This window comes from Drosophila bipectinata, chromosome 3R (genome assembly GCF_030179905.1).
Source record: "Drosophila bipectinata strain 14024-0381.07 chromosome 3R, DbipHiC1v2, whole genome shotgun sequence".
NCBI lineage: Eukaryota > Metazoa > Arthropoda > Insecta > Diptera > Drosophilidae > Drosophila > Drosophila bipectinata.
The window spans coordinates 14,648,779-14,671,593 of NC_091739.1; the positions used below are offsets into that span (position 1 = coordinate 14,648,779).

Below are 22,815 nucleotides of genomic sequence, written 5' to 3' on the forward strand. Positions count from 1 at the left end.
TTTTTCAATCCGGTAAATAATTCCAATACAAATACAATATTTGTACCTTAATTTAAGTGCAAGGGTATATCAAGTTCGGCTCTGCCAGTAGCTAGCTTTTCGTTTTATAAAAGATAATTATCTGTATGTATTTTTAGATCACAACAAACCACAAATTGCCAAAAAAAATGAAATAAAATGAGGTAAAAACAAACACCTATCGTGATTATCAGTCAGGTAGAAGTCCAACAAGTTGTTAGCATTTATAAGTGGGAATTCCTGCCACTGTCAAATTAGTCGACTTTTGCTATTCCAGCCAGCAGGGTTTATTGAAGACTTTTCGTCATGGATCTGTATAACATGCCAGGCTCGCCGAGCACTCGAGCCATTATGATGACCGCCAGGGCTCTGGGAGTAGAGTATAACTCCAAGTTTCTAAACACCTTTACAGGAGAGCAACTGAGCCCCGAGTTTGTGAAGATCAACCCTCAGCACACTATTCCCACACTGGTGGACCATGGATTCGTCATCTGGGAGACACGGGCCATTGTTACTTACCTGGTGGAGCAGTACGGAGAGCCAGACTCTCCGCTGTACCCCAACGATCCTCAGAAACGGGCTGTGATCAACCAGCGACTGTATTTCGACATGGGCACCCTTTACGATGCATTCGCAAAATACTACTTTCCTCTTTTGCGAACCGGCAAGCCGGGAAGTCCGGAAGCCTTGGAGAAATTCCACACGGCTTTCGACCTTCTGAATACCTTCCTGGAGGGCCAGGACTACGTGGCGGGCACTCAACTAACGGTGGCCGACATCGTCATCTTAGCCACAGTCTCGACCACAGAGTTGGTTCCCAACTTTGATTTTTGCAAATACCCAAATGTGGAGAGGTGGTACAAGAACGCGCAGAAGGTCACCCCCGGATGGAATGAGAACCTGGAAAGGATTCGAGATGCAAAAAAATTCCTTGAAGCCAACATGATAGAAAGTTTAAAAGTGTAAACCTTAATAAAATTTAAAATGGAATACCTTACTATAAGTCTTTTAATGATGATTATAAAAAATGCAAATATATTACGGCAAACTACGGTACAAGAGCTGATAACTTTAAGATAAGATTGTCATTTCCAAACACTTGATAAGATTTGTCATATCAATTGTACCTCTTGATGCTTCATCATGAATAATAAGTAAAAGCAAGTGTTTTGATTTATATTACAGTCGACAACAAAATTGAAACAAATTATGAAATACAATAGAACTTAATAAACCAATAAATATCTTGTTTCTGTTGGGATACCTTAACCTACAATAATTGTATCAAATTTAACTAAAGTATTCAAAATACTCAGCGTAATTATATGGTTTGTATATAAATACAAAAAAGTATACATTATTCATATAATTACCTTCTAGAGTTTTCTTCATTTATGCTTTCTCAAACCTCCATCGCGAAATTCATAAAAATTGTTTACTAACAATGACAAACATATTCTCGCTATCGTTAAAAATGAGAGAACAGTTTTTCAGTATAAATAGGGGTCCCCTGTGGGAGTACAATCAGTTTGCTTCGCTCTGTCGACACGGTCGGTATACACTCGGAATTCTTCAACATGCCCCAATTGGATCTCTACAACATGCCCATGGCTCCCGCCAGCCGGGCCATCCAGATGATTGCCAAGGCCGTGGGAGTGGAATTGAACTCCAAGCTCATCAACACCATGGAGGGTGACCAGCTGAAGCCCGAGTTCGTGAAGATCAACCCCCAGCACACCATTCCCACACTGGTGGATGACGGATTCGCCATCTGGGAGTCGCGAGCCATCGCCGTCTACCTGGTGGAGAAGTACGGCAAGCCCGACTCTTCCCTATACCCCAAGGATCCCCAGAAGAGGGCTCTGATCAACCAGCGCCTGTATTTCGATATGGGCACCCTCTACGACGCTATGGGCAAATACCTCTTCCCTCTCTTCCGCACCGGAAAGCTGGGAGATCAAGAAGCTCTGGACAAGTTCAACGCCGCCTTTGAGTTCCTTAACACCTTCCTCGAGGGTCAGGACTTCGTAGCCGGCAAGGAACTCACGGTTGCCGATATCGTTCTTCTGGCCACCGTGTCCTCAACCGAGTTTATATCCTTCGACTTGTCCAAATTTCCGAATGTGGATAGGTGGTACAAGAACGCCCCCAAAGTGGTTCCCGGTTGGGCTGAGAATGTAAAGTCCCTTGAGGAGGGTAAGAAGTTTTTCGAGCAAAAATTAGCCGAAAAGAAGTAAACCATCGACATTTAAATTATTCTATTTTGTAAATTTGTAAATAAATAAAAATTTGTATATAAACTATTCCATCTTGTTTTATGATTATGAGGGTAATCTGGTCTTCCTTTAAAAATAGTAGATAAGAGATATATTTAGCTTGAAAGAATGCTTGGAGAACTGGACAAAAACAAATGGGTACAGAATGTTTCTTATAATAAAAAAATAAGAGATATCTGGACTTCAAATTAATTATACATATTTTTATTTTCATAACTTAGCCATTAAATGTTAAAACATATCAGAGTTCTTAGTCATAAAGCCAAAGCCCTATTTAGTTTTCTTAATAATTATTCGTAATTGCGGCGTTTAATTTTAATGAACTCTACGTGGCCTGACCCTAGACCTCTCTGGGCACTTGCCCCAATCGGAGAAATGTGCTCATTATCTGGCCATTAGCTAAGCACCTCCGCCATTTGACAAAAGCTCCCACCCAGCGCTATATAGAAGTTGCAAGTCACTCTATGACTATATATGGAAATCGATATGAATTCGGTTGCCGGTGTCGTTGCGTATAAAAGCCGGTTTCATCCACTTGGATTTGGTCAGTTGTGAGTAACATCTCTTGCCGAACTAATCACCATGGACTTTTACTACTTTCCGGCCTCGGCTCCGTGTCGGTCTGTTATAATGACAGCCAAGGCTCTGGGAATCGATCTCAACATGAAGCTACTGAATCCCATGGAGGGCGAGCAAAAGAAACCCGAGTTTCTGAAGCTCAATCCCCAGCACACCATCCCCACCTTGGTGGACGATGACTTCTCCATCTGGGAGTCGCGGGCTATTTTGATCTATCTGGTGGAGAAGTACGGCCAGGATGATTCCCTATACCCGCAGGACCCCCAAAAGAAGGCGGTGGTCAACCAGCGACTCTTCTTCGACATGGGTACTCTGTTCGATAGTTTCTTGGCGGCTATCTATCCGCAGTTCAAGAACAACACACCTGCTGATCCGGAGGCCATGAAGAAGGTGGACAGCGCCTTCGGGCATTTGAACACCTTCCTGGAGGATCAGGACTACGTGGCCGGCGACACTCTCACCATAGCCGACATAGCCATCCTGGCCTCCGTGTCCACCTTCGAGGTGGTGGACTACGATTTCAGCCCATTCCCGAACGTGGCCAGGTGGTATGAGAACGCCAAGGAGGTGACTCCCGGATGGGACGAGAACTGGGAGGGTGTGCTTATCATCAAAAACTACATCGAGAAGCAGCGCCAGAAGGAGTGAACTTACCTAAGCAATATTTATTTGTTAAATAAATTATTAAAAGTATTAATACCATATATGGTTATCAAAATATAGAAAAACAACGAATAGCAATTCCATGGGTTTGTGTTATTTTTATCTTATCTGTACAATCATTTTCCATGGGAGCTTTATGGCTTTTATCATATCATCTAGTTTTAAAAAGCAATGTGTGGTTCAATATAATCTCCAATTAAAAATGAATGAAATTGAGGGATTGTATCAGTATCTTGTGGCTTGTGGAATTTCAAATGAATTTCGCTCTGAAAAGTGCACGCGATGTGTTACTTGGGCCTCTCCGGAACTACGTTCTATAAAGTAAAACAAATAGAACCATAGATAGAGCTAGACTGGGCCGTTTACCGCTCGACTGTTAAAACAATTGCAATTCCAACTAAATTATACAGGCAGTACTGACGTTGTTTACATTACTCAGTGGCCTCAACAATTACAGGAGGGCTGATTCAAAAGTTATTTGATTGATTCCCATACTTGTACTCTAAAACTGAATAGTTTATTTACCTTTAGACATTTTAAAAGATGACCAATAAAAAAATCGTAGTTTTTAGATATATTTTTTTATTTTATTCCTTTCTACAAACTATTATAGCTACCCCTGTGACATATAAAAGTGAAAACTGTTTTTATGGCGTCATTAAAGGTATTGTTTTGCATTCCACTTAATTAACGAGACGGCACTAAAACTAAAACCCATTCCTTCATCGCCTAAGTGGTTGACACCTCCGATGTGTCCACTAGCTCCTGCAGTTGCTGGTATTTCTTGATGGCGTTCTGAACAAAAACGCTGGCACGTCGCACCCGCTCCGGCGTAATTTCTTCGGCCAGCATACGGCCCACATCCTGGGCGCCACCAGATCGCAGGATATTGACAGCCTGGGCGGGAATATCACAGATCGGCGTCACACGGCACAAGGCACTGGCGATGGAACTACCAAACAAAATGATTCCAATAGTGGACAGGACCACGGCAATGATGCGGAAGAGCGACGACATCAGGATCGAGGGCAGAAACCTTGAGGCAAAGGCCACAAGAGGATTGGAAGCTGAGGAAGAGGAGTCGGTAGAAGCCACCACAGTAGTGGTATCGGATGCAGCGGCATTGGCAGGGACTAGGAATCCTTCGTATCCTGTCTGAACGACAATGGGACCCGGGTAGGGATAAATGCCAGGAGCTGCAGCGCCTACAGGGGCCGGATAGGCGCCCACAAATGGCGGATAGGCACCGTACTGCGTCAGATACTGCTGGAACACCTCTGGCGTAAGGACACCTCCGGCATAGATGGTGGTGGGATCGATGCTGCTGGCACTGGCAACGTTATCAGGCTGTAAAATAAAAAAAATTAATCTCTAATCTTTATTTTAAAATTAATTTAAACTTTAATTAAGGTCTTTGAGGAGTCTAACACAAAAACACTTTAGCATAATTATTTCAAAAATCATATTCTTAGCCACATTGTCTTCTTTGGGCATTCTACTTACCGTCGATGACTCTGAGGATTCCGGTTCTTGGGTAGCTTTGTCCTTGGAACTGGTCAGGGCAGCATCGTTGGCCGAGGCTTCTCCGCTTCCTTCGGGCAACTTATCCGACTCTTCGATGGTATTGGGCGTCGAAGCTGATGGGGAACTATCCAGAGCTGGAACTCCGAATCCCTCATGGACCACCAAGAGCAGGAGCAAGAGCAAATGAAAGTGACACCGTTTCATCTTCTTTGTTTGAGGCTAGACAGTCAACTAATCGGCTTTCTAGCAGGTTCATCCTTTTTAAGGACATTCATTGCCTTCCACGTAGATTTCTCAGGATCATTTTGCAATTTATGTCGCATTTTCCTGGAAATACCCCGTCAGTCAGACAGGATCCCTTTATCCAGAATCCCTCTAATAAACGTCTTAGGACCCGACCTTACCTGATCCGTCCTGACCTTTCTAGCAGGTAGAGCTAGCATGAGACCTGTCACCTGGATTATTTATGACTTTTACTAATTACCCTAAAAACCGGCCATGTCCTTCGAGTGTCCCTCGAAAATGTCAAGCACGCGATGAAGTCGTGGCTGTCGAAAATGCTTGAAAATAAACATTCCAAGCCCCCGGATGATGGCGTTTCGAGAGGTGCCAATCAAGAACCCCTGACACCCCCACCCGACCCCTCGTCAACCTCTTATCAAACCTAGTGAATTGGAAAATCTGTTGGCAATCAATAAAAAGGTAAAAAGGATAGCATAGCTTCGAAATTATGTAGTCGTATAATTTTAGACACGAACAGGAGCATTTTGACCGACTTTCGGCACCATCCGGTTGTCTCTCCCACTGCCACTGCCCCGCCCCAAAAGCGGAGCATACAGGTGAACACCCACCAGGACATCGGTCGTCCTGGTAACCATTTTCGTTACGAAAACTAAACGAAAACAAAACGGGTCCCAAAGACAGCGCGCGGACAACAAAACAGAGTCGAGACAACATGCTCTGAAAATTGGCTAGACATCGGACGGATACATCCGTGGACAGCTCGAGGCCGAATGAGAGAGATTCTATCTGCCACAAAGGATCCACAGCAACGCACCAGCCGCAGCAGCCACAGGACTATCATTCGCATTCCCACCCGCCGCCAGGACAAACGCGAACGGGACAACATTCGACAGCATACTGGGGAACTGCATAGACATCGACTCGGTGGCCGTGGTGCAGCACAAGCTGGTGCACAGGATCGTGTGAGTAGTGGGTAGTAGAGTCCTGGTGGCCCAGTCCAGTGTCGTGAAACCCCAACACCCTCGGTGCTTGTTCCCTAATGAATAAATAAATGAATGCAATTAAGTGCGGGTCGCTGCATGGATTTGCCATATTCCTTGATAGCTGCAGGCAGAAAGGATTCGAAGTGAGGCATACCCAGGATTCATAGTTTTTCCAAATGAGAATTACCTGATTGGAACAAGATTTATTTTACACATGGAAATTTTACAAATCGTAGCATATTTTTAAGCATACTTTTAGGCTGAGAGATTTTAAACAAATAAATAAATTCAAATAATAAACCAACCGGGCTATAGACCACATCTTTGAGCCACTAAACTTCTCTATTCTTTAATATATATCCTTTGATCCACTCTTGATTAAACAAATTACTAAAAATAATGATGATTACAAAATTACATAAATTACCATAATTTCCTAGTAATATTTCGTTAACCAGCAAGCCCCAGAACCTACATAGGTTCTAAAACAATTGTCATTAATAAAATACATATTTCGACATACAAAATCGATGAATTGATTTTTTGCGTTGACCACCAACTTGGTGGTTTTTTTTCGGTGAGAAAGGCCTGCAAATGTCAAACTCGATTTCGGCCTGGCCGAAACAGTCCAGTTTTGGCCAATGAACGAGACAAAGCAAATTGTAACCGAATTCGTTTATTGTTTGCTCCTCAGAGGCGGGAAGATGTCGCCCCCCGTGCTATACTATCTGCCGCCTAGCCCGCCCTGCCGAAGTATCCTACTCCTGGCCAAAATGCTGGGCCTGGACTTTGAGTTGAAAATCGTGAATATCCTGGAAGGAGAACAACTGAAGCCAGACTTTGTGGCCATGAATCCGCAGCACTGTGTCCCAACGATGAATGACGAGGGCTTGGTTCTCTGGGAGAGGTAAATACTACTATTAATTTAAATCTGTGTAGTATTTTATTTAGTTTTATTGATACCTTTCAGTCGAGCAATACTCTCCTATCTGGTGGCTGCCTATGCCAAAAGTGATGAGCTGTATCCCACGGACATACGAGTGAGGGCTCTGGTGGATCAGAGATTACAATTCGATCTGGGAACACTTTACATGCGACTTACGGACTATTATGTGAGTAACTTTTTAATTATAACTCTTTAATTAACTGTCTTTTTTTTCTAGTTTCCTACCATGTTCATTGGAGCTCCATTGGATGAGGGTAAACGTGCCAAGTTGGCTGAGGCCGTGGGCTGGCTGAACATCATTCTGGAGGGAAAACAATATTCTGCCGCCGAGCACTTTACCATCGCAGATCTCACGCTCTTGGTGACGGTGTCCCAGCTTGAGGCCTTTGAATTTGAACTGCGACCCTACAAGCATATCCGGCAGTGGCTGGACCGCTGCAAGGATCACATGGCTCCCTACGATTACGAGGAGCTCAATGCCAGCAAGGCAACTCTTCTGGCCGATATGTTTAAGGCCAAGATGAACCAAACGGGTGGTTCTTAATGCTTATATCTATAAAATAAACTCAGTTACGTTTTAAGTGTTGTATTAAATAAAAGTATTGTTCTGTCAAGAAACCTTTTGTGTTTCTTTGTGAGGCTTCAGTATAATCCCATTACCAGGTATCTATCAATTGACATCCCAATTGGCAGTTAACTTAATTGAGTGACGGACTCCTAGGTGTGACAATCTAGATGAATCGACTACTTCATTGTTAACCGAGCCAAAACAAAAAAGAATCGACACACATTTTAAAAATACCGCCACCCAAAAAAAGGACACTGCCCCAAATGGCTGCAGGCAAATGTACAATATTAACGTGTGTTTGAAAATGGCCAACGAGAGGTCCAATAGCGATGGTCGGGGAAGGGAAGGGAAGAGGAGGGGATAGAGGCCAACTAACGGATGCTGATGGCGGCACCTGGAGAACTCAACTGAAATTTAATGGGACCACAACAAAAAAGGAAAAGAAACCAAGTTTTATGAGAGAAGCGGGCTATTTTTATATCACACAGAAAACAGAGCCGGGCAGAGCCAGCCCCAAGGTAGACTTTCACGGCAGGATAATGGAATCTGGCATCACAGTCTCACTTTGACCGCTGACAATGGCGGCCGCGGCAGCTTGGCTGGCTCTGGGATTAGCCATGGCTCTAACCTGGACCGGAAATAGTCAAAAACAGGAGCAATCGGGGCAGCAAACTTCCACCAGCAAGCAAGCGCAACTGTGGTTGGGTTGGTAGTAACTACTACTTACTAATGCTACTCCGTAATGCTACTCCGAATCCGAATCCCTTCCAGACTGCCCATGTCTGCACTTCAACGAACGCAACTCCAGCCAATGGGGTCACCTGGAAGTCAATGCTAGCCGTGCCGTGGGAGCCAAGAACAACTGCCTGATGATCTTTGTCGGCGGGAAGGACGATGAACTGGTGGCCTTTCAGCTCGAGCAGTTACAGCTGCGTCCCGGGTGAGTAGAACTACTTCCGGCGAAATTCCGGCGCTGCCGGTTGATCCGATGGATCGTCAAAATCGACGGACAGCTGCCGGCGACAGCCATCAAATCTGAATCCGTCGATGGATAAGGCAGCCGTCCGTCCGACTGTCCTTCAGTGGAAAAAAATTGACGATTGCCAATTGCCGATTCGCCAAATGCGGAATGAGCCAAGAACCCAAGGAGCCGAGAATCCCAGAAGCCAGAAGCGGCAATGTAATTAAAATACCTTGCGAAGGCCATGTGGGCGGTCCGGTGCGGTGGAGCCGTGGCCGTTGCGGCACGCCTGGTTATTTATATTTATAAATCCCGCAAATTTGTGTCAATTTATGCAGCCAGCCATTTGCGCCATTAAAAATAACGCACACACAATATTTCGGAATCGATTTGTCAATAAAATTGGAGAGCACTGGCCAAGCACATTTCAGTGACCGCCGATCGTTGCAACCGGGCTGGCCCACCAGTCGTATGAGTAATTCTTGAAGTGCAACACAGGAATCGCGTCCGAGTCGCTGTGCTGTCGCTAAGAAGTCGCGCGCGGCTCTCGGTGGTTGAAAGTGTCAGTGCTATCATTGGAAGATAATTGATGACTTTATAGGTTCAACTATTGTGAAGTTCATAAATAAATCAAAGAGTAAATATTTTTATTCAAAATGTCTATGGACCCTTCGGTTTCCCTTGAGGATCTGGAGCGAGTGAGTGAAAAATTAAGTGAGAAATCCTCTAAAGGATTTTAATCCATTCCACAAATTCCAATCTCAGCGTCGCCGTCGTGCCAGTACCGCCCGGAAGCAGTCACAAACCCCTCAGCCTCCAGCTCACCTGGCGGACTCGGAGGCCATGGCCGTGATCAATGAGATCTTTAATCCCACGTTGAAGTTGCCGGAGTCCAGTGGCCACTACACCCTACCGGAGGAAATGAGTGCCAACGATCAGGTGTCGCCACAGGAGCTGGACATTGCCAAGTTGGCCGAGTTGAAGGAAGTAAGTTGAAGCCAGAGGCGGAGAAGTGAGGGGAAAGTTACAAGTTCCCACTTGTTGCAAGGTCTTCTCCCTGTTCGACACGGATTGCGATGGTCTGATCTCAAAGGAGGATCTCCGGTTCACGTACACCGCTTTGGGCAACGAACCGAACGAGCAGCTCCTGGAACAGATGATGCAGGAGGCGAACGAGCCTCTGGACTACGAGGCCTTTGTCCGGCTGATGTGCAGACGCACTCAGGAGCTGGATCCCGAGGACGTACTTCTTGAGGCCTGGAGCAAGTGGGACGATCACGGCACGGGCAAGATCGATGAACGCAAGTGGGTGGCACAAGTGGAGTGGGGCAGGATCGGATTTGGATGATCTAAATCATTTACCCCGTAGGATCTACGAAGAGCTGACCAACTACGGCGACAAAATGACCCTCAGCGAGGCCAAGGAGGCTCTCAGTCATGCTCCGATGGCCAAGCCCAAGTCTCTGGAGGAACCGCCCATGATCGACTATCCTGCTTTTTGTCGGATGCTGGGAGGAATGCGGAAACGGAAAGGAGAATAACATGGAATGATTTATTATTATAAAGAGATTATGAAAAATATTATCCCAATTTTAAGAGGCTCCCATGGAAGGAATATAAATTTTACCACATTTTTAAAATTGTCTAAAATTTAGGAATTCTACAGAAAAAACCAAAATTCTAAATGATTTTCTAAAAAAAACAGCTTTTTTCTTCCTTTTTTTTTGTATAAACGTATTTTATTCACTTATAGATTCTTTCATTATAATTTTTCACTTTAAAACTCTTTATATTATTTTATTTAAACTAAACTATTTTCGATCATTCATTTTAGAATCCCTCATTCGTCATATATTTCAACCTCTATCCTTTCTTTATACAGATTACAGATAAAGATCCTTTCCTATATATCCTATAGCAGCTGTTTCCATTTGTGACAATCGTATTTTGTCGTAACGCCAACTTTTGTTCGACTTTTTATCAAAATAAATCGTGAAGAACCAACAGAGCGTTGGGAATAATTTCTTAATGGCCATTTGCTGGTTTACCAAGGGGATGATATTTATAGGCTAGCTGACCAACGAGCCAGCCCCAAACGTATCGGCCAATAAATTTTAGACATCATTACGCATCTGCTTCTGCAAACCAATGCAAGCCAATGCGAAATTCCTCTTAGTTTGTATTCCTATTTTATAATTCTTCTTATATATTTTTTGTGCAATTTATGCAATTCGGTGACAGCTGCTTGGACAGCGTGGAGGTCTTTCCGTATTTGCGGGAGCCCGTCATCGAGAATTCTACTTTGGCGGCGGACACCTTCTGTCAGCACAGCCGGAACCGCAGTGCCACGCCTATTTATAGCGCCGGTCGATTGTTTGGACTGCGACTCCGGTTCCAACAGCCGCCGACCACGGAGGAGGCCTGGAACTTGACCCTCAAAGCCAGCTATCGGTTTTTAAAGAAAGGTAAGTTTAAATATAATATTTTTTTTTTAGATTTATAATATTGTTTATCTTAATCTTTAAGAAAACTTCCGCACCGAGGGCCGCTTAGTGCCACACAGCTATTGTGACTTTTACTTTTTTGCTAGCCTGGCCGGAGAAGAGGGCAGTCTAGGCCAGGGCTACTTCCACTCCCCTCGGTTTCCGGCCCACTATCCGGCGCACATCAAGTGCGCCTACAAGTTCATCGGGCGTCCGGACACTCATGTGGAGCTCCTGTTTGAGGAGCTCCAACTGCCACCGGTGGTCAGTGGCGGTTGCCAGCTGGATGCCCTCACCATCTTCGATGCCGAATCCGCCCACATGAGCGCCGTCATCGATGTCCTGTGCTCACCCTGTCCCACCCGCCGACTTGTGAGCAGTGGGCCGGATCTGCTCCTCGAGTTCAACGCGAGCTCCAATCGCACAGCCAAGGGCTTCCGGGGCAAGTACAAGTTCGTGCCGAATGAGCCGGGGATGCTGTTGTCCGCGCCTCCGGTCGTGTTGGAGACAGCCAGCGTGGCGGTTAAGCAGGAGAAGCCCCAACAGCAGCAACTACAGCAATCCCTCGGCGTCAAGGCCAACAGTCTGCCGACGGATGCGGGGCTTTGGAAACCGGGTCGCTCATTTGGTGAGTTTGGCGCCCCATAAATTAGGATTAAATTGAAGGAACAGCCAATCATGGTTCTCACCCCCATATTCTCATTGAAAATGTGATGCAATCTTCCACTAAATTAGATGTTATTTCTACGAGGCAGACAACAGGCCAACAGTGCGGATAAGTAATGAGACAACACTGCGTATGAGTAATATGCTTTAAAGACATTTCACATCCGGGTTATTTCCAGTGAGCCTAATTAGCTCTCTATTGGAGAAATACTAACTAACACTAAGAAGTCAACTTAACTTTTAGCTGAAACTTTGTTTTTAGTGTCCTTTTTCATTCAATCTAATTGAATTACATTAATCGATGAGAAATGGCGGCAAAACTAGTTTCCTCACGCCCCTCCGGCGCCAACATCCGTCTGGTTTCCTCCGGGCTCTGGGGCGGAAACGGATGTGGCCAATCCACGGAGCCTGAGTGAAAGGCCATGTAAATGGCGATAGTCTCTTGGAATCAGTCTTCTTCGAGCTTCTGCTGCGTTCAAATGGCGCGCTTCGTCTACTTTCTCGTGCAACTTCATCTATTATGGCTATTTGTTTTCGGATCTTTGGCATTCTGTAGTGGCCCAAGCCCCAGTGAGTCATTAATGTGGCCAATAACTTTTATTAATTTTCTAAAAAAATTAAAACTAGTATTTGAGTGTGTAATATTCACTTAAAAACTAATCAAGAGCTTGACTAAAGACCAGAAAATGACTGCAAGCCCGCTGCATAAAATAAATTGAAGCATCCGATGAAGGACTTTGAATCTGTGAATAAAAAATATATTAGAGTGTATGCTTTTTTTTCCTGCATCCCTCCAACACACCGCCAGAATATTCTCCTTCCCCTCTCCAGAGACTCCGCTCCGGGGTCCTCCTTGCCCAAGTAGATGCGGATTCCTGGCAGGGCTTGCAAAAAGTAATCGTCCCAGTTGAGACTCCGGATATCGAAGTCGAAGAGCTTCTGATCCTCGGCGGACATGCGACGCCACAAGCGCTGGGTGTTCTCCGTTTCAAAACGCCACGACGTGTCCACAAACGGAGCCAGGATCTCAATGGTCTTATGTATCTTGTCGTACAGTCTAATCATCCGAGGCTTCCGGCCACGCACCCACAGAAACAGATCGATGGTGTACCCGGGTAGGAGGTGATAGAAGTAGGACACAAGTCGGAAGAGCCAGGGCGTGGTGGTGCAGTGCAGGAACGGCACCCACATCATCCGTGTTAGAGGGTAGTCGTAGCTCAGCCTTGTGGCCTTGTCCCGAAAACCACCCCAAGTGATCAGGTTCTCCTCGCAGGGTGTCAAAGCATAGATCGTCGGTTCCTTCCGAAGGCTGGGGCTAGTCACGGCCGTGTGCCAGGCACAGGTTAGTACGCAGTTGACACAGTAATCCACTGGCACAATTCCCGCCCTGGCCTTAACATTTAGCCTCGTGATGCGGAGGACTCCATAGGAGGCACCATGCAGCACAGCAATGGGTCCGTACAAATTATCAATCCAGCCGGACACCGGCTCCTTATAGCTGGCAATAACTTGAAAGAAAGCATAGGTCAAAAGGGCTCTACGACTCTAATCCACATCCACCTACTAACGCCAGGCCGAAAGATACAGATGGGTAGATCACCAGCCTCCTGCTGAATAACCTGCTCCGCCAGAGCCTTCGTGTAGGTGTAGGTATTTGGATACCTGCCCAGCAAAGCTGGCGCCATGTTATCCACCAGGTCAGAGCTGAGGGTCTCATTCAATTCCAGGACCTTGGCGGCGGGACAGGTCAAATGTTCCGGATAGAAATGCTCCTTGATATGGTCCACCACACAGTTAGAGTAGGCCGTAGAAACATGCACGAAAACCTGAAGATTCTGCATTTGGCGCGCCAGATCCAGCATCAGGCGGGTGGCCCGCGTATTTATGGCCAGGGCAATGTGCAACGGCTCAGTAAATCGGACTGTGGCGGCACCGTGGAGCACCACCTGCACCTCCTCCACCAGCAGCTGACGGTCCGAGTTGTTCAGACCCAGATCCGGTTCCTGGCAGTCGCCACAAAGTGGAGCCACTCGCTGCAAGGCCTTGGGATTCGATTGCAAAAGGCCAACAAAGACCTGGGGAAAAAACATTGCAGTTTGAAGGGTTTTTTCTCAAAAAATAAATTCTTTCAAGCCTTTTCTCACAAGACATGTCCTGTAATTTCGTAGACCTGCTCACCGGATGACTTTCCCAGCTGGAAAAACGCTCCTTGATGTCCTGACCACTTTTGGAACGCAACAGCACATAGATCCGTTTCACCTCTGTGGTGCGAAGCAGCTTTTCAATGATCACTGAAAAGGCAATAAACTTGATCTTGAACTTGAACTGGTCTCGATTGATGGCCATGTTTTTTGCCGGTTTTGCTCACAACCTATTGTTTCTTTTTTTTTGTCACTTGGATTGCTTTTTTTTTTGTGGCTAACACTCTGCTAATCGGTCCAGAGAATTGCATGTTGTGTATAATTCGTATAATTTGCAAAAAACGTCTCCATCTAACAAAGATCACCGGTCTTTGAACTTTATAAATATTCCTTTCTCATTAGATTACACTTTCAATATTAGTCATTGTACATTTTTGCCCATGGGCAAGCGAATTGAAAATATTTTTCAATAAAGTATCATAAAAAATATTTTAAAACTGAAATACCTCTGCCGAGGAAACCACTGCCACCTGTGAGAAAGACGACTTTGTCTTTATAAAATTTCTGCATTTCCGATGCCATTATGGATTTGGCTTCTACAACACTGATATCCTTGTCGCAACACAATCACACTTCCACATCAACACAAACGATTTCACTTTTCCGAGATCCGTGGTTGGAGATTCGATTTCCGATATCCGGCGGCGCAGACTATTCTTAAATGAAAGGTGTTCGGTATTTGCAGTCGTTATTTATACCCGATCCGGCCAAAAACAAAAAAAGCAATATCAATTCTACATACGTATATGCACACATCCGTAGGAAGACGAGATCGTAAATATAGCGTCAACATTTGCTTACCGGGCCAGCCGGGAGAGGAGGATTCCCAACAACAACCGGCTGCATATTACGTATACGCATTTATGGCCCATTAAAGCATGAGTGCCCCGCCCTAATGGCTGACCTGCTAAACAAACAGTTTGCTTAGGCTTTCTCATCTTGCATTTAGAACCTGCAGTTGGTGATAGTTTTTTTTTGTTTTTTTTTTTGGGCCCAGAAGAAATCGTATCGCAGTCCGGTAGGCAAAAACAGTTTCCAGGGCTCGTGCTAAGTGGCTTGGCACTCTCTGAACCCTCTATTAGCCATTTGGCTAATTAGAAAACGGTGTTACTTTGGCCACCCCATCGCCAGAGGTAAAGTACACCCCAGGGAAGGAGAGCAAAACCCGGTAGTTGAATAAAAGGTAATTAAACTCGAGTGCCTACGGACCAAGCAGTTAGTGATCCTCAAGCACGAGCTGTTTGCTGCATTTTAAGATTATCTATCGCGTTTATTAATTAAGCATTCTAGCTTTTTTTGGTTTGTCCAACCATTTTATTACTTAGTACATTGTAGTCCAATTAGTAGATAAGTGTGAAATTACAGAACTAATTTTTATGCTCCTATTTTGAATCCAAGCAATAAACAAATTACTTTGTAGAAAAGCCATAAAAAATCTTATTTTCTGCAATAAATTGTATTATGCTAAAATTTTCAATAAAAATTTGGCAGTTTTATAAAATTAATTGCGCAGCACATGCTTGAGTCCAAATCCGCCTTTGGATAACAATTATAAGCGAATCCTGTGGAAGCCACAGTGGAAGGATCAATTTTGCCTCCAGACGCCAATGTTATATCTCACTCAATATTTTGTAAGGAAATTACCCATTTATTTTATTACTTAGTAACTTATGAGTACATTGTAATCTCATTAGTATATGAGAAGGAAGTTAAATTGTTTGCCCATTAAATGATACCAGGTTTAATGCTAACCATAAACAACTTAATTGGTATGAAAACCATACAAAATCGTATTGGCTGAATTAAATCTTTAATAAATCACATTTAAAATTATCAATAAACATTTAACAGTTTTACAAAATCAATTACGCGGCACAAGCTTGAGCCAAAATCCACCTTTGGGTACCAATTGAAATCCACTGCTGGAGAGCTCAAGTGGAATACAAGACTTTTTGGCAGGGACGAAGCGGTAGTTCTTAAGAAGATAGTAAATGACAGCCTTTGCCTCCAAAAGAGCGAAACGTGATCCTAAAAGTATTTAAAGATACAAAATAATGTCCTTAAGCATCAGATATTAAAAATCTATTCAAATTACTTACCTATGCAATTCCGTGGGCCAAGTCCAAAAGGATAGTATGTGAAAGGCTGAATATTTGCCTTGTTTTCGTCACTAAAACGCTCCGGATCAAACTTTTTGGGATTCTCAAAGTACTGGGGATCACGGTGGAAGCCACAGGTGGGCAACCAGATGACATCGCCCTTCTTTATTTCCACGCTCTGGCCATCTACCTCATAGGTGATATCCTGATTGCACTCCCTATCAACAGCAATAGCTGCCGGCCATTTTCGGAGAACTTCCTGGACCACCTGATCCAAATACTTCATGCCCATGATGGCCTCATAGGTCAGTTCCTTGCCATCGAGCTCCTGATCCACCTGCTGCACCTCCTCGAACAGCTTCTGCTGCACATCCTCGTTCTCCATCAGCTCATGGGCGGCGAAACACATAAGCACCGCCGAGGTCTCAAATCCGGCGAAGAAAAACACAAAGCACTGGGCCACAATATCTCGATCGCTCCACTCTCGAACGGGGGTCGTTTTAGTCTTCTCAGTTTGGAAGATACCCTGAGCCTCCATCAACATATTTATCATATCTGGACGGATAATGTTGTGCTCCTGTCGGTACTTCATAGCATCTAGGACCAGTCGAACAAAGTACTGAGTGCTCTTTTTGTCGAAAAGTTCGATTTTCAAAATCTATAACAGATAAAAAATTAACTAACAAATTATACGTACAAAAATTCTACGAATTCTACGAACCTTATTAAGCCTTTTTAAAGTAAAGAATACCAAGAACTTAATGTTCTGGGCAAAGGTAAATGTTGTCAACTTTTTCCCCATCATATAGAAGGTGTTTTCGCGCTCCTTGAAAGAATTCACCTGAAGACCAAAGGCTGTCGAGGCGATCACATCATTGGTGAATCTTGTACAGTAGTCTTTCAAGTCCAACTCAATCCCCTCCTCAATTTTTTCATCGCGCTTTAAACAGTCAACGGCCTCTTTGGCTACTTGATTCATCAGCGAGAACATCTGACGCATTTTGCTGCCTGTGAAAGCAGGACTCAGAGTGCTGCGCATATCCTTCCACCGGGCATCCCGCATAGAGAACAGCGAGCTACCAAAAAGATTACTCATATCGTGGGGATCATCGTCACTGGAGGTGGCGAACACATTTCGATGGTTGATAAAGTGATCGAAGTCCTTGATGGTGATTTGCTTTATAAGATCAGGGTCTCGAACCATTAATAGGGGTTGCCGTTGCTCGAAGATTCCAAAAACCCTACAATAAAAATGGTTTTAATGATAGTATCTATAGAATAGTTAATGCATTTTATAGAAACACTTAAGGTTTTAAAAAGGTCGATTTAAAAAACATTTAAAACACCTAAAAATAAACACCATAACCTAGCCAATAATTTCTTTCTTAGCTCTCAAGCTTAATAGCTCTTATCTTATATTTTTTATTTTGCCTATATATATTTCGATTCACACTGAGATTATAAAAACAAAATTATACTCATAAATAATAAAAAAGTCGTAGAATATATGACTTCATTGATGACAGATGCCCAAATATCTCTAAAAAGTTTTCATTCAAACATTCAATGCTATGCTATCATCAAAGCTTTGATAACTTTTTCTATTTTTATACGAATTTATTTCTTTGTTTGACCCGCAACAAACAACAATTAAAGCTGCCATATGTATAGTCGATTAGATTAAAACAATTTAATTTGATAAACTGATAAATGTAACAAAGCATTTCACAATATTTACCTAGCTTTTCATTGTTTCTCTCTCTGATAAAATTTTTATTAGCATTATTCTCTCTCTGATAAAATTTTTATTTGCATTATTCTCTAAATTGTATAGATTTATTCACTCAATTCGATTGAACTCGATTTGAGAATATTTTTATTCAATAATCACTCAAACGTAACCCCACCCACCATAAAAACGCATACGATGGTGACACAACTTACAACACAAATAAGTAGTTTGACCTTGGCTGGAACCTATATATCATTTGTAGATCCCCATACTGGTTCTGAACGGTAGCACAACGCATTTTCGTAATTAAACCAGTCTAATTTAATAATTTTCAATAGAAACCACTTACTTGTTAGAGCCTCCTTGGTTGTAGAGCTCACAGACTATATCGAACATGGATTTCTTTTTGAAAAACATTTGGCCCATATTGCCAAAATATAGAGTGGGCTTTGCAAAAGGTATATTCTTGTTTTTGAAAAAGTCATTGTTTGCAGATGCCCAGCGGTAGAACAAACCGCAGGCGATGGCAAACAACCCCAAGAATTCCCAGAGCATATTGATGTCGACTCTACCGATTAAAACCAGAGCACGTTTCGCGATCCAAGCGTCCAGAAGATAACTAACGACGCCACAAACAATCCGGGATCGTTTTGTTTTCACTACAAAGAGCTTTCAAGCTTTACGCCGCTTTTGATAAAATACTTTTTTCTATAATATATGTATACCTATATATTCTGTTTAATCAAGCATGTATTTATGATTAGAAACAATTTCAACACGGCACTCAACGTTTCAACATTACGGCAAACAATGGGTATGGCTGTCGGCTTTGCTTTTCAAGTGATGTTTGCATCCAACTGACATTCAAATGACGACAACTGCGGCGGTAGAGGGGCCTAGAGGGGAAGAAACATAAACAAATTAATCAAATCATATTTATAGAGTTAACTATTCGGTAACCTTCACCTCAGTTTGTTTAGATCTGCTATTTCGGGGAGGCTATAAAAAACTAAATTCGCTTTTCGGGTATTATTGGTGATGGATCCTCCATGCATCTCGAATAGGTCCCCCAATTTCTCTTTATCTTTTTCCATAGCAAAGTGAGCCACTAACCCTGAAAATAGTTTGCTCTTTGGACTTTTGGGCTCTTTTTTAACCTCCAATGTTTCTATTCTAGGCTCCTTTGATTGACTTTTGAGCTCCTTTTTAACCTCTAGTTTTTCTTTGCTAGGCTTCTTTGCAGGACTTTCCGGCTCCTTTTTAACCTCCAGTTTTTCTTTGGTTGGCTTGAAAAAGTCCTTTAAACCCTTTTGTGAAGGCGACAAACTCCGATCCACTTTTCGTTTTCGTGGTTTTGGAGATTTTTCCTCATCATCTGAATCGGGTATCGATCTTTTCGGTTTCTTCGTGCTACTGGTTTGGGAACTACTGGGCTTTGAGCCTTTCTGGGGTGTTTTTTCAGATCCCAACTCCTGGTTTTGGGGACCACACCCTGCTAGGAGTAGGTCCACATTGACATTCTTTTTGGAGGCATCAAAAAGCTCTTCCAAATGAGCCAGGTCATTGGCCTCCTTGGCGGTTTTGTCACTTCGTCTGCGAGTAATCCGCGGAAATCTTATAGATATACCCGATGCCGTATGAGCCTCAGCCTTGGTAAATTCTGCTCCCGTTATTTCCCAGACAGGCATATCCATTGGATCTTTAGCTAGCACGTCCGGTACCAGAGATTTCTTGCACAGAAGCCAACTTGGTGTTTGATTGGCATCGGCACGCTCCGTGAGTTTGATGAGAGAACTGTGAACCTCGTCGTTAGTTATATCGTCCAAACCAGAATGTACTTTGGTGACAGTCTTCCAAAGCCGATCCTTCGAGTCATAACACCCCATGAGAAATATGCTGAGTATGCCACCCTTTTTTCCCGATCCATACCAAGCTCCCAGGACTACCAAGTCCGCCGAGTCGGCCATTTTGCCATCAAACAGATAGTCCTTTTTGACTTTTAACCAATTTCGTTTGCCGGGTTGATATGTACTAGAGGGGCTCTTGAGCACCACTCCTTCGAGGTTCGCATGCAACACCTTGGCAGTCATCATAGCCAGTTCGCTTTTGGTTTTGAGAAACTCCGACTCCGACAGCTGCACATGAGACTTGATGGGTTTGATGTTTTGCTCGAGAATCTCTCGACGCTTGCGGAAAGACCTAACCAATAAAAAAACACATTAGTCGTATGGATTAACTATTAACAAGGCGTTAAATAAAGACTCCAGCTTACATCTGCGTTAAATCTTCGCCATCATAAAGAATGCAATCAAAGACGAAAAGGCACACGGCAGCATTCGCAAATGTTTGCTTCTTGTGGGCTCCCAGCGAGCCGAAGGGCAGCAGTGCTCCGGTATCTGTATCCACTAATATTATCTCAGAGTCCAGAATCATTTCCTCTGCCCCGGGAAAAGCTTGCGGAATATAATCCTTAAGATCCCTGATTTTGTGATCCATAACGGGCTTCAAGTTTCGGCTAAAGAATTTAAAGTCCTTTCCCTGCTTGTGAATTTGTACACGCTCGCCATCGTATTTGATTTCACTGTACAGACCGCCCGGACTTTTCTTGAACGCTTCCTCCACGGACTTGCAGGCACTGGCCAGCATTGGAGAAATCGGAGTCATCACCTGGATTCCACTGGCGTTTCCTTTCTTAAGCTTTTTAGCGGCTGCTTGGACTTTCGTTCCTTTACCCGTACCCTGACTAGCAAACTGCTTCACTATCGCCGACAAATCTCTCGAAGATTGATATGCGGGATAGGCCTCGGGACCAAAAGCGTCCAGGATGTGCCTAGCTCGTGCGTTTATTCGCAAATCCTGTTTTACTAGTCGAATAAATGTCCGCAAATCCAAGTCTGTGGCCTTCCGGCATAGTTCCTGCAACAACTCCGTTTGTTCGTCTTCCTTGGTGCGTTCCTCCAGTTTTAGGAGCAACTCTTCCACCTCCTGCAAGTACAGCCGGCTCTGTGCTTGCGGCTTAAGTTTACTGGAAGCGGCAAAGTGTTTGCGCAGCGTTTCCGACACATCGCCATCTATAAAAACCAAGGATAGTCAGTGATTTGGATACTTTTATATCGCTAGTTACTTGCCCTGCTCCAGATCAAGGTGCATTTTCTGCTGACTGGCATTGAAAATCTTAGAGAACAGCTTGATCAGAGCCTTGTTCTGAAGATTATAGACACGCTGGTTGGCCGCCGGAATAAGGAACTGCACCCAGAGCAGCGTGTCGCCCTGGAATCCAGAGCCACTGACTCCTCGTTCAAAAAATCGCTGCAACTTTTCGGCTTTTTTTAGGTAACTCGGTTCGCCGGCAATTTCATCACAGATCCGCCGGAAGGTATCCAATTTGTTGTCATCATTCTGAACGCTACTCATTAGACGTGCTAGAAACCTGGCCTGTCTGGACGTTTTTAGCACACTAAGCATGCGCAAATAAAATCAAACAAAATAAATTTAGGAGTTGTTTTGATTTCAGAATCCTGCAAGCAGATATTTGACTCGCGAGTAAACAAGTCAGGAACCTTTGATTCGAATCAGCTGTTGTTGACCAAACATGTCGGTGTTGCCGGATCGAAAAATTTACAGTGCCGTTATGAATTTGAAGCTCAGCCGGGAGAAAGAATCCAGATTAGATTCCACGACTTTAACATTCCCACAGAACATGAGAATTCCACCAGCTGCCAACCAGGAGATGCCCTTCATGTGGTCACCCAGGTGCGAGAACGGTACGAAACCCAGGAGCTGCTCTGTGGCGCATTTCTGCCGAAGCCCCTGATGTCCAATGGTCCAAGACTACAGCTCCAATTTGTCGGCCAGAATCCACCAGCAATGACAAACAAGGTTCAATACTACGGATTCCGGGCGGAATACCGTTTTTTAACCAGTAAGTAGAACTGATACAAGTATTTAATAAGTCTCTTAGTAAGGCGTTTTCCTTTAGACTTTGGCATCATGTCGGGAATCCAAAAGGGCCAAGATTGTGCCTTTGTCTACAATAGCAGTGAGCGTATAAGTGGTCTCTTCCACTCCCCTAATTTTCCTGGATATTACCTTGAAAATGTAGTCTGTCACTATTACTTTTACGCAGCCAGCGATGAAAGAGTTGTACTACATTTTACCTACTTTGATGTCGAGGGAATTGGAACGTAAGTAAATAAACAATTATAATAATCAAAAACCTAAGATTTCCTATTTAAACTATTCAGATGCGACCACCAGACAGCCAGCGACTACCTCGAGTTTTCCAATTTTATGAGCACGGATCGAAAATATAGTAGATATTGCGGAAAACTACAGAATTTCGAAATGCGATCGGATGGTCGCTTTTTCCGAGTCACCTTGCATTCAAACGACCGCTTCGTGGCCATTGGATTTAGAGCTCTGTATACCTTTGAAACGATCCCAATTAATAATTCTGATAATGACTTACGGGAGACTGCTTCAATGCAAAGTTATGTGTCCTCCGCGCCTATGAAAGCCATCCTCTCTAATGCATTCCAATTATTTATTTTCTTTTTAATATTTACAACTAGCATTTAAACTCATCTATCAAAAAAATTCATAAATAAGAACTTCCCAATAAAAATAAATGAATAAAATAGGTACATAGTAATAGAAAACTTGTTTTTTAATTTGCTTTTAAATATATTTTTTGAATATTAATGAAGGTTTTAAGGGGCAACCCTACGGTGCTGCCACACCAACGAAATCAGCTGTTTAAAAAAGTCCAAATGGAAGCAAACTTTGTTTAACCAGTTTTTAAAATTTAAATAAACACTCAAGTGTCGTGGGTTCATATATATATGATATTTTGTTCCTTTAATTATCATGTTTT

At 43.6% G+C, this 22,815-nt stretch overlaps 10 protein-coding genes across 11 annotated transcripts; 6 read left to right on the forward strand and 4 right to left on the reverse strand.

Moving 5' to 3' along the window:
- The first annotated feature begins 321 nt into the window (after window positions 1-321).
- On the forward strand, window positions 322-986 carry GstD6 (Glutathione S transferase D6). Its single transcript, XM_017248226.3, has one exon. The coding sequence runs from the start codon at window positions 325-327 to the stop codon at window positions 982-984; it is 660 nt and encodes a 219-aa protein (XP_017103715.3). The 5' UTR covers window positions 322-324; the 3' UTR covers window positions 985-986.
- Window positions 987-1,555: 569 nt separating this feature from the next.
- Window positions 1,556-2,290, forward strand: LOC138926703 (glutathione S-transferase D7-like). The gene has a single exon (XM_070281736.1). The coding sequence runs from the start codon at window positions 1,596-1,598 to the stop codon at window positions 2,253-2,255; it is 660 nt and encodes a 219-aa protein (XP_070137837.1). The 5' UTR covers window positions 1,556-1,595; the 3' UTR covers window positions 2,256-2,290.
- Window positions 2,291-2,832: 542 nt separating this feature from the next.
- LOC108129260 (glutathione S-transferase 1-like) lies at window positions 2,833-3,617 on the forward strand. Its single transcript, XM_017247217.3, has one exon. It carries the CDS (start codon window positions 2,877-2,879, stop codon window positions 3,519-3,521), a length of 645 nt encoding a protein of 214 aa, XP_017102706.2. The 5' UTR covers window positions 2,833-2,876; the 3' UTR covers window positions 3,522-3,617.
- A 484-nt stretch (window positions 3,618-4,101) lies between these two features.
- On the reverse strand, window positions 4,102-5,305 carry LOC108129391 (uncharacterized). The gene is made up of 2 exons (XM_017247368.3): window positions 5,040-5,305; window positions 4,102-4,883 (listed from the first exon to the last, which is right to left on the reverse strand). Exons 1-2 carry the CDS (start codon window positions 5,262-5,264, stop codon window positions 4,266-4,268), a joined length of 843 nt encoding a protein of 280 aa, XP_017102857.2. The 5' UTR covers window positions 5,265-5,305; the 3' UTR covers window positions 4,102-4,265.
- Window positions 5,306-6,154: 849 nt separating this feature from the next.
- Window positions 6,155-7,831, forward strand: GstD11 (Glutathione S transferase D11). 2 transcript variants are annotated; one of them, XM_017247362.2, is made up of 4 exons: window positions 6,155-6,265; window positions 6,981-7,193; window positions 7,257-7,398; window positions 7,450-7,831. In XM_017247362.2, the coding sequence occupies exons 2-4, from the start codon at window positions 6,991-6,993 to the stop codon at window positions 7,774-7,776; spliced, it is 672 nt and encodes a 223-aa protein (XP_017102851.2). In that variant the 5' UTR covers window positions 6,155-6,265; window positions 6,981-6,990; the 3' UTR covers window positions 7,777-7,831. The 2 variants fall into 2 exon arrangements, with proteins under 2 accessions (XP_017102851.2, XP_017102850.2); XM_017247361.2 differs by lacking the exon at window positions 6,155-6,265 and having other exon boundaries at window positions 6,928-7,193.
- A 508-nt stretch (window positions 7,832-8,339) lies between these two features.
- Window positions 8,340-22,577, forward strand: Sol1. Its single transcript, XM_017247679.3, is given in 7 exon segments — window positions 8,340-8,505; window positions 8,572-8,740; window positions 11,003-11,226; window positions 11,288-11,872; window positions 21,457-21,864; window positions 21,922-22,126; window positions 22,187-22,577. Coding segments are annotated over 7 exon segments (2,091 nt in total). The 3' UTR covers window positions 22,521-22,577.
- Window positions 9,076-10,767, forward strand: LOC108129571 (calmodulin). The gene is made up of 4 exons (XM_017247677.3): window positions 9,076-9,459; window positions 9,527-9,748; window positions 9,810-10,066; window positions 10,131-10,767. The coding sequence occupies exons 1-4, from the start codon at window positions 9,418-9,420 to the stop codon at window positions 10,300-10,302; spliced, it is 693 nt and encodes a 230-aa protein (XP_017103166.2). The 5' UTR covers window positions 9,076-9,417; the 3' UTR covers window positions 10,303-10,767.
- LOC108129567 (fatty acyl-CoA reductase wat) lies at window positions 12,489-14,755 on the reverse strand. Its single transcript, XM_017247673.3, has 5 exons — window positions 14,558-14,755; window positions 14,089-14,201; window positions 13,475-13,985; window positions 12,713-13,418; window positions 12,489-12,653 (listed from the first exon to the last, which is right to left on the reverse strand). Exons 1-5 carry the CDS (start codon window positions 14,631-14,633, stop codon window positions 12,560-12,562), a joined length of 1,500 nt encoding a protein of 499 aa, XP_017103162.2. The 5' UTR covers window positions 14,634-14,755; the 3' UTR covers window positions 12,489-12,559.
- LOC108129565 (probable cytochrome P450 9f2) lies at window positions 15,902-18,580 on the reverse strand. The gene is made up of 4 exons (XM_017247670.3): window positions 18,292-18,580; window positions 16,932-17,451; window positions 16,211-16,868; window positions 15,902-16,139 (listed from the first exon to the last, which is right to left on the reverse strand). Exons 1-4 carry the CDS (start codon window positions 18,495-18,497, stop codon window positions 15,973-15,975), a joined length of 1,551 nt encoding a protein of 516 aa, XP_017103159.2. The 5' UTR covers window positions 18,498-18,580; the 3' UTR covers window positions 15,902-15,972.
- DNAlig3 (DNA ligase 3) lies at window positions 18,675-21,461 on the reverse strand. Its single transcript, XM_017247669.3, has 4 exons — window positions 21,071-21,461; window positions 20,215-21,013; window positions 18,909-20,141; window positions 18,675-18,838 (listed from the first exon to the last, which is right to left on the reverse strand). The coding sequence occupies exons 1-4, from the start codon at window positions 21,405-21,407 to the stop codon at window positions 18,727-18,729; spliced, it is 2,481 nt and encodes an 826-aa protein (XP_017103158.3). The 5' UTR covers window positions 21,408-21,461; the 3' UTR covers window positions 18,675-18,726.
- Window positions 22,578-22,815: the final 238 nt, after the last annotated feature.

Coding starts and splice junctions, on each gene's coding strand:
- GstD6 (XM_017248226.3), top strand. CDS start 325: ATGGATCTGTATAACATGCCAGGCTCGCCGAGCACTCGAGCCATTATG.
- LOC138926703 (XM_070281736.1), top strand. CDS start 1,596: ATGCCCCAATTGGATCTCTACAACATGCCCATGGCTCCCGCCAGCCGG.
- LOC108129260 (XM_017247217.3), top strand. CDS start 2,877: ATGGACTTTTACTACTTTCCGGCCTCGGCTCCGTGTCGGTCTGTTATA.
- LOC108129391 (XM_017247368.3), bottom strand. CDS start 5,264: ATGAAACGGTGTCACTTTCATTTGCTCTTGCTCCTGCTCTTGGTGGTC. Junction 4,884..5,039: donor AATCCTCAGAGTCATCGACG/GTAAGTAGAATG, acceptor TTTATTTTACAG/CCTGATAACGTTGCCAGTGC.
- GstD11 (XM_017247361.2), top strand. CDS start 6,928: ATGAACGAGACAAAGCAAATTGTAACCGAATTCGTTTATTGTTTGCTC. Junction 7,194..7,256: donor GGCTTGGTTCTCTGGGAGAG/GTAAATACTACT, acceptor GATACCTTTCAG/TCGAGCAATACTCTCCTATC. Junction 7,399..7,449: donor TGCGACTTACGGACTATTAT/GTGAGTAACTTT, acceptor TTTTTTTTCTAG/TTTCCTACCATGTTCATTGG.
- LOC108129571 (XM_017247677.3), top strand. CDS start 9,418: ATGTCTATGGACCCTTCGGTTTCCCTTGAGGATCTGGAGCGA. Junction 9,749..9,809: donor AGTTGGCCGAGTTGAAGGAA/GTAAGTTGAAGC, acceptor ACTTGTTGCAAG/GTCTTCTCCCTGTTCGACAC. Junction 10,067..10,130: donor GGCAAGATCGATGAACGCAA/GTGGGTGGCACA, acceptor TTTACCCCGTAG/GATCTACGAAGAGCTGACCA.
- LOC108129567 (XM_017247673.3), bottom strand. CDS start 14,633: ATGGCATCGGAAATGCAGAAATTTTATAAAGACAAAGTCGTCTTTCTC. Junction 14,202..14,557: donor CAGTGGTTTCCTCGGCAGAG/GTATTTCAGTTT, acceptor TTGCCTTTTCAG/TGATCATTGAAAAGCTGCTT. Junction 12,654..12,712: donor GGAAGGAGAATATTCTGGCG/GTGTGTTGGAGG, acceptor TTTTATTCACAG/ATTCAAAGTCCTTCATCGGA.
- LOC108129565 (XM_017247670.3), bottom strand. CDS start 18,497: ATGCTCTGGGAATTCTTGGGGTTGTTTGCCATCGCCTGCGGTTTGTTC. Junction 16,869..16,931: donor CTTTAAAAAGGCTTAATAAG/GTTCGTAGAATT, acceptor TATCTGTTATAG/ATTTTGAAAATCGAACTTTT. Junction 16,140..16,210: donor TGGCCCACGGAATTGCATAG/GTAAGTAATTTG, acceptor AAATACTTTTAG/GATCACGTTTCGCTCTTTTG.
- DNAlig3 (XM_017247669.3), bottom strand. CDS start 21,407: ATGCTTAGTGTGCTAAAAACGTCCAGACAGGCCAGGTTTCTAGCACGT. Junction 21,014..21,070: donor GCACCTTGATCTGGAGCAGG/GCAAGTAACTAG, acceptor TGGTTTTTATAG/ATGGCGATGTGTCGGAAACG. Junction 20,142..20,214: donor GGCGAAGATTTAACGCAGAT/GTAAGCTGGAGT, acceptor TTTATTGGTTAG/GTCTTTCCGCAAGCGTCGAG.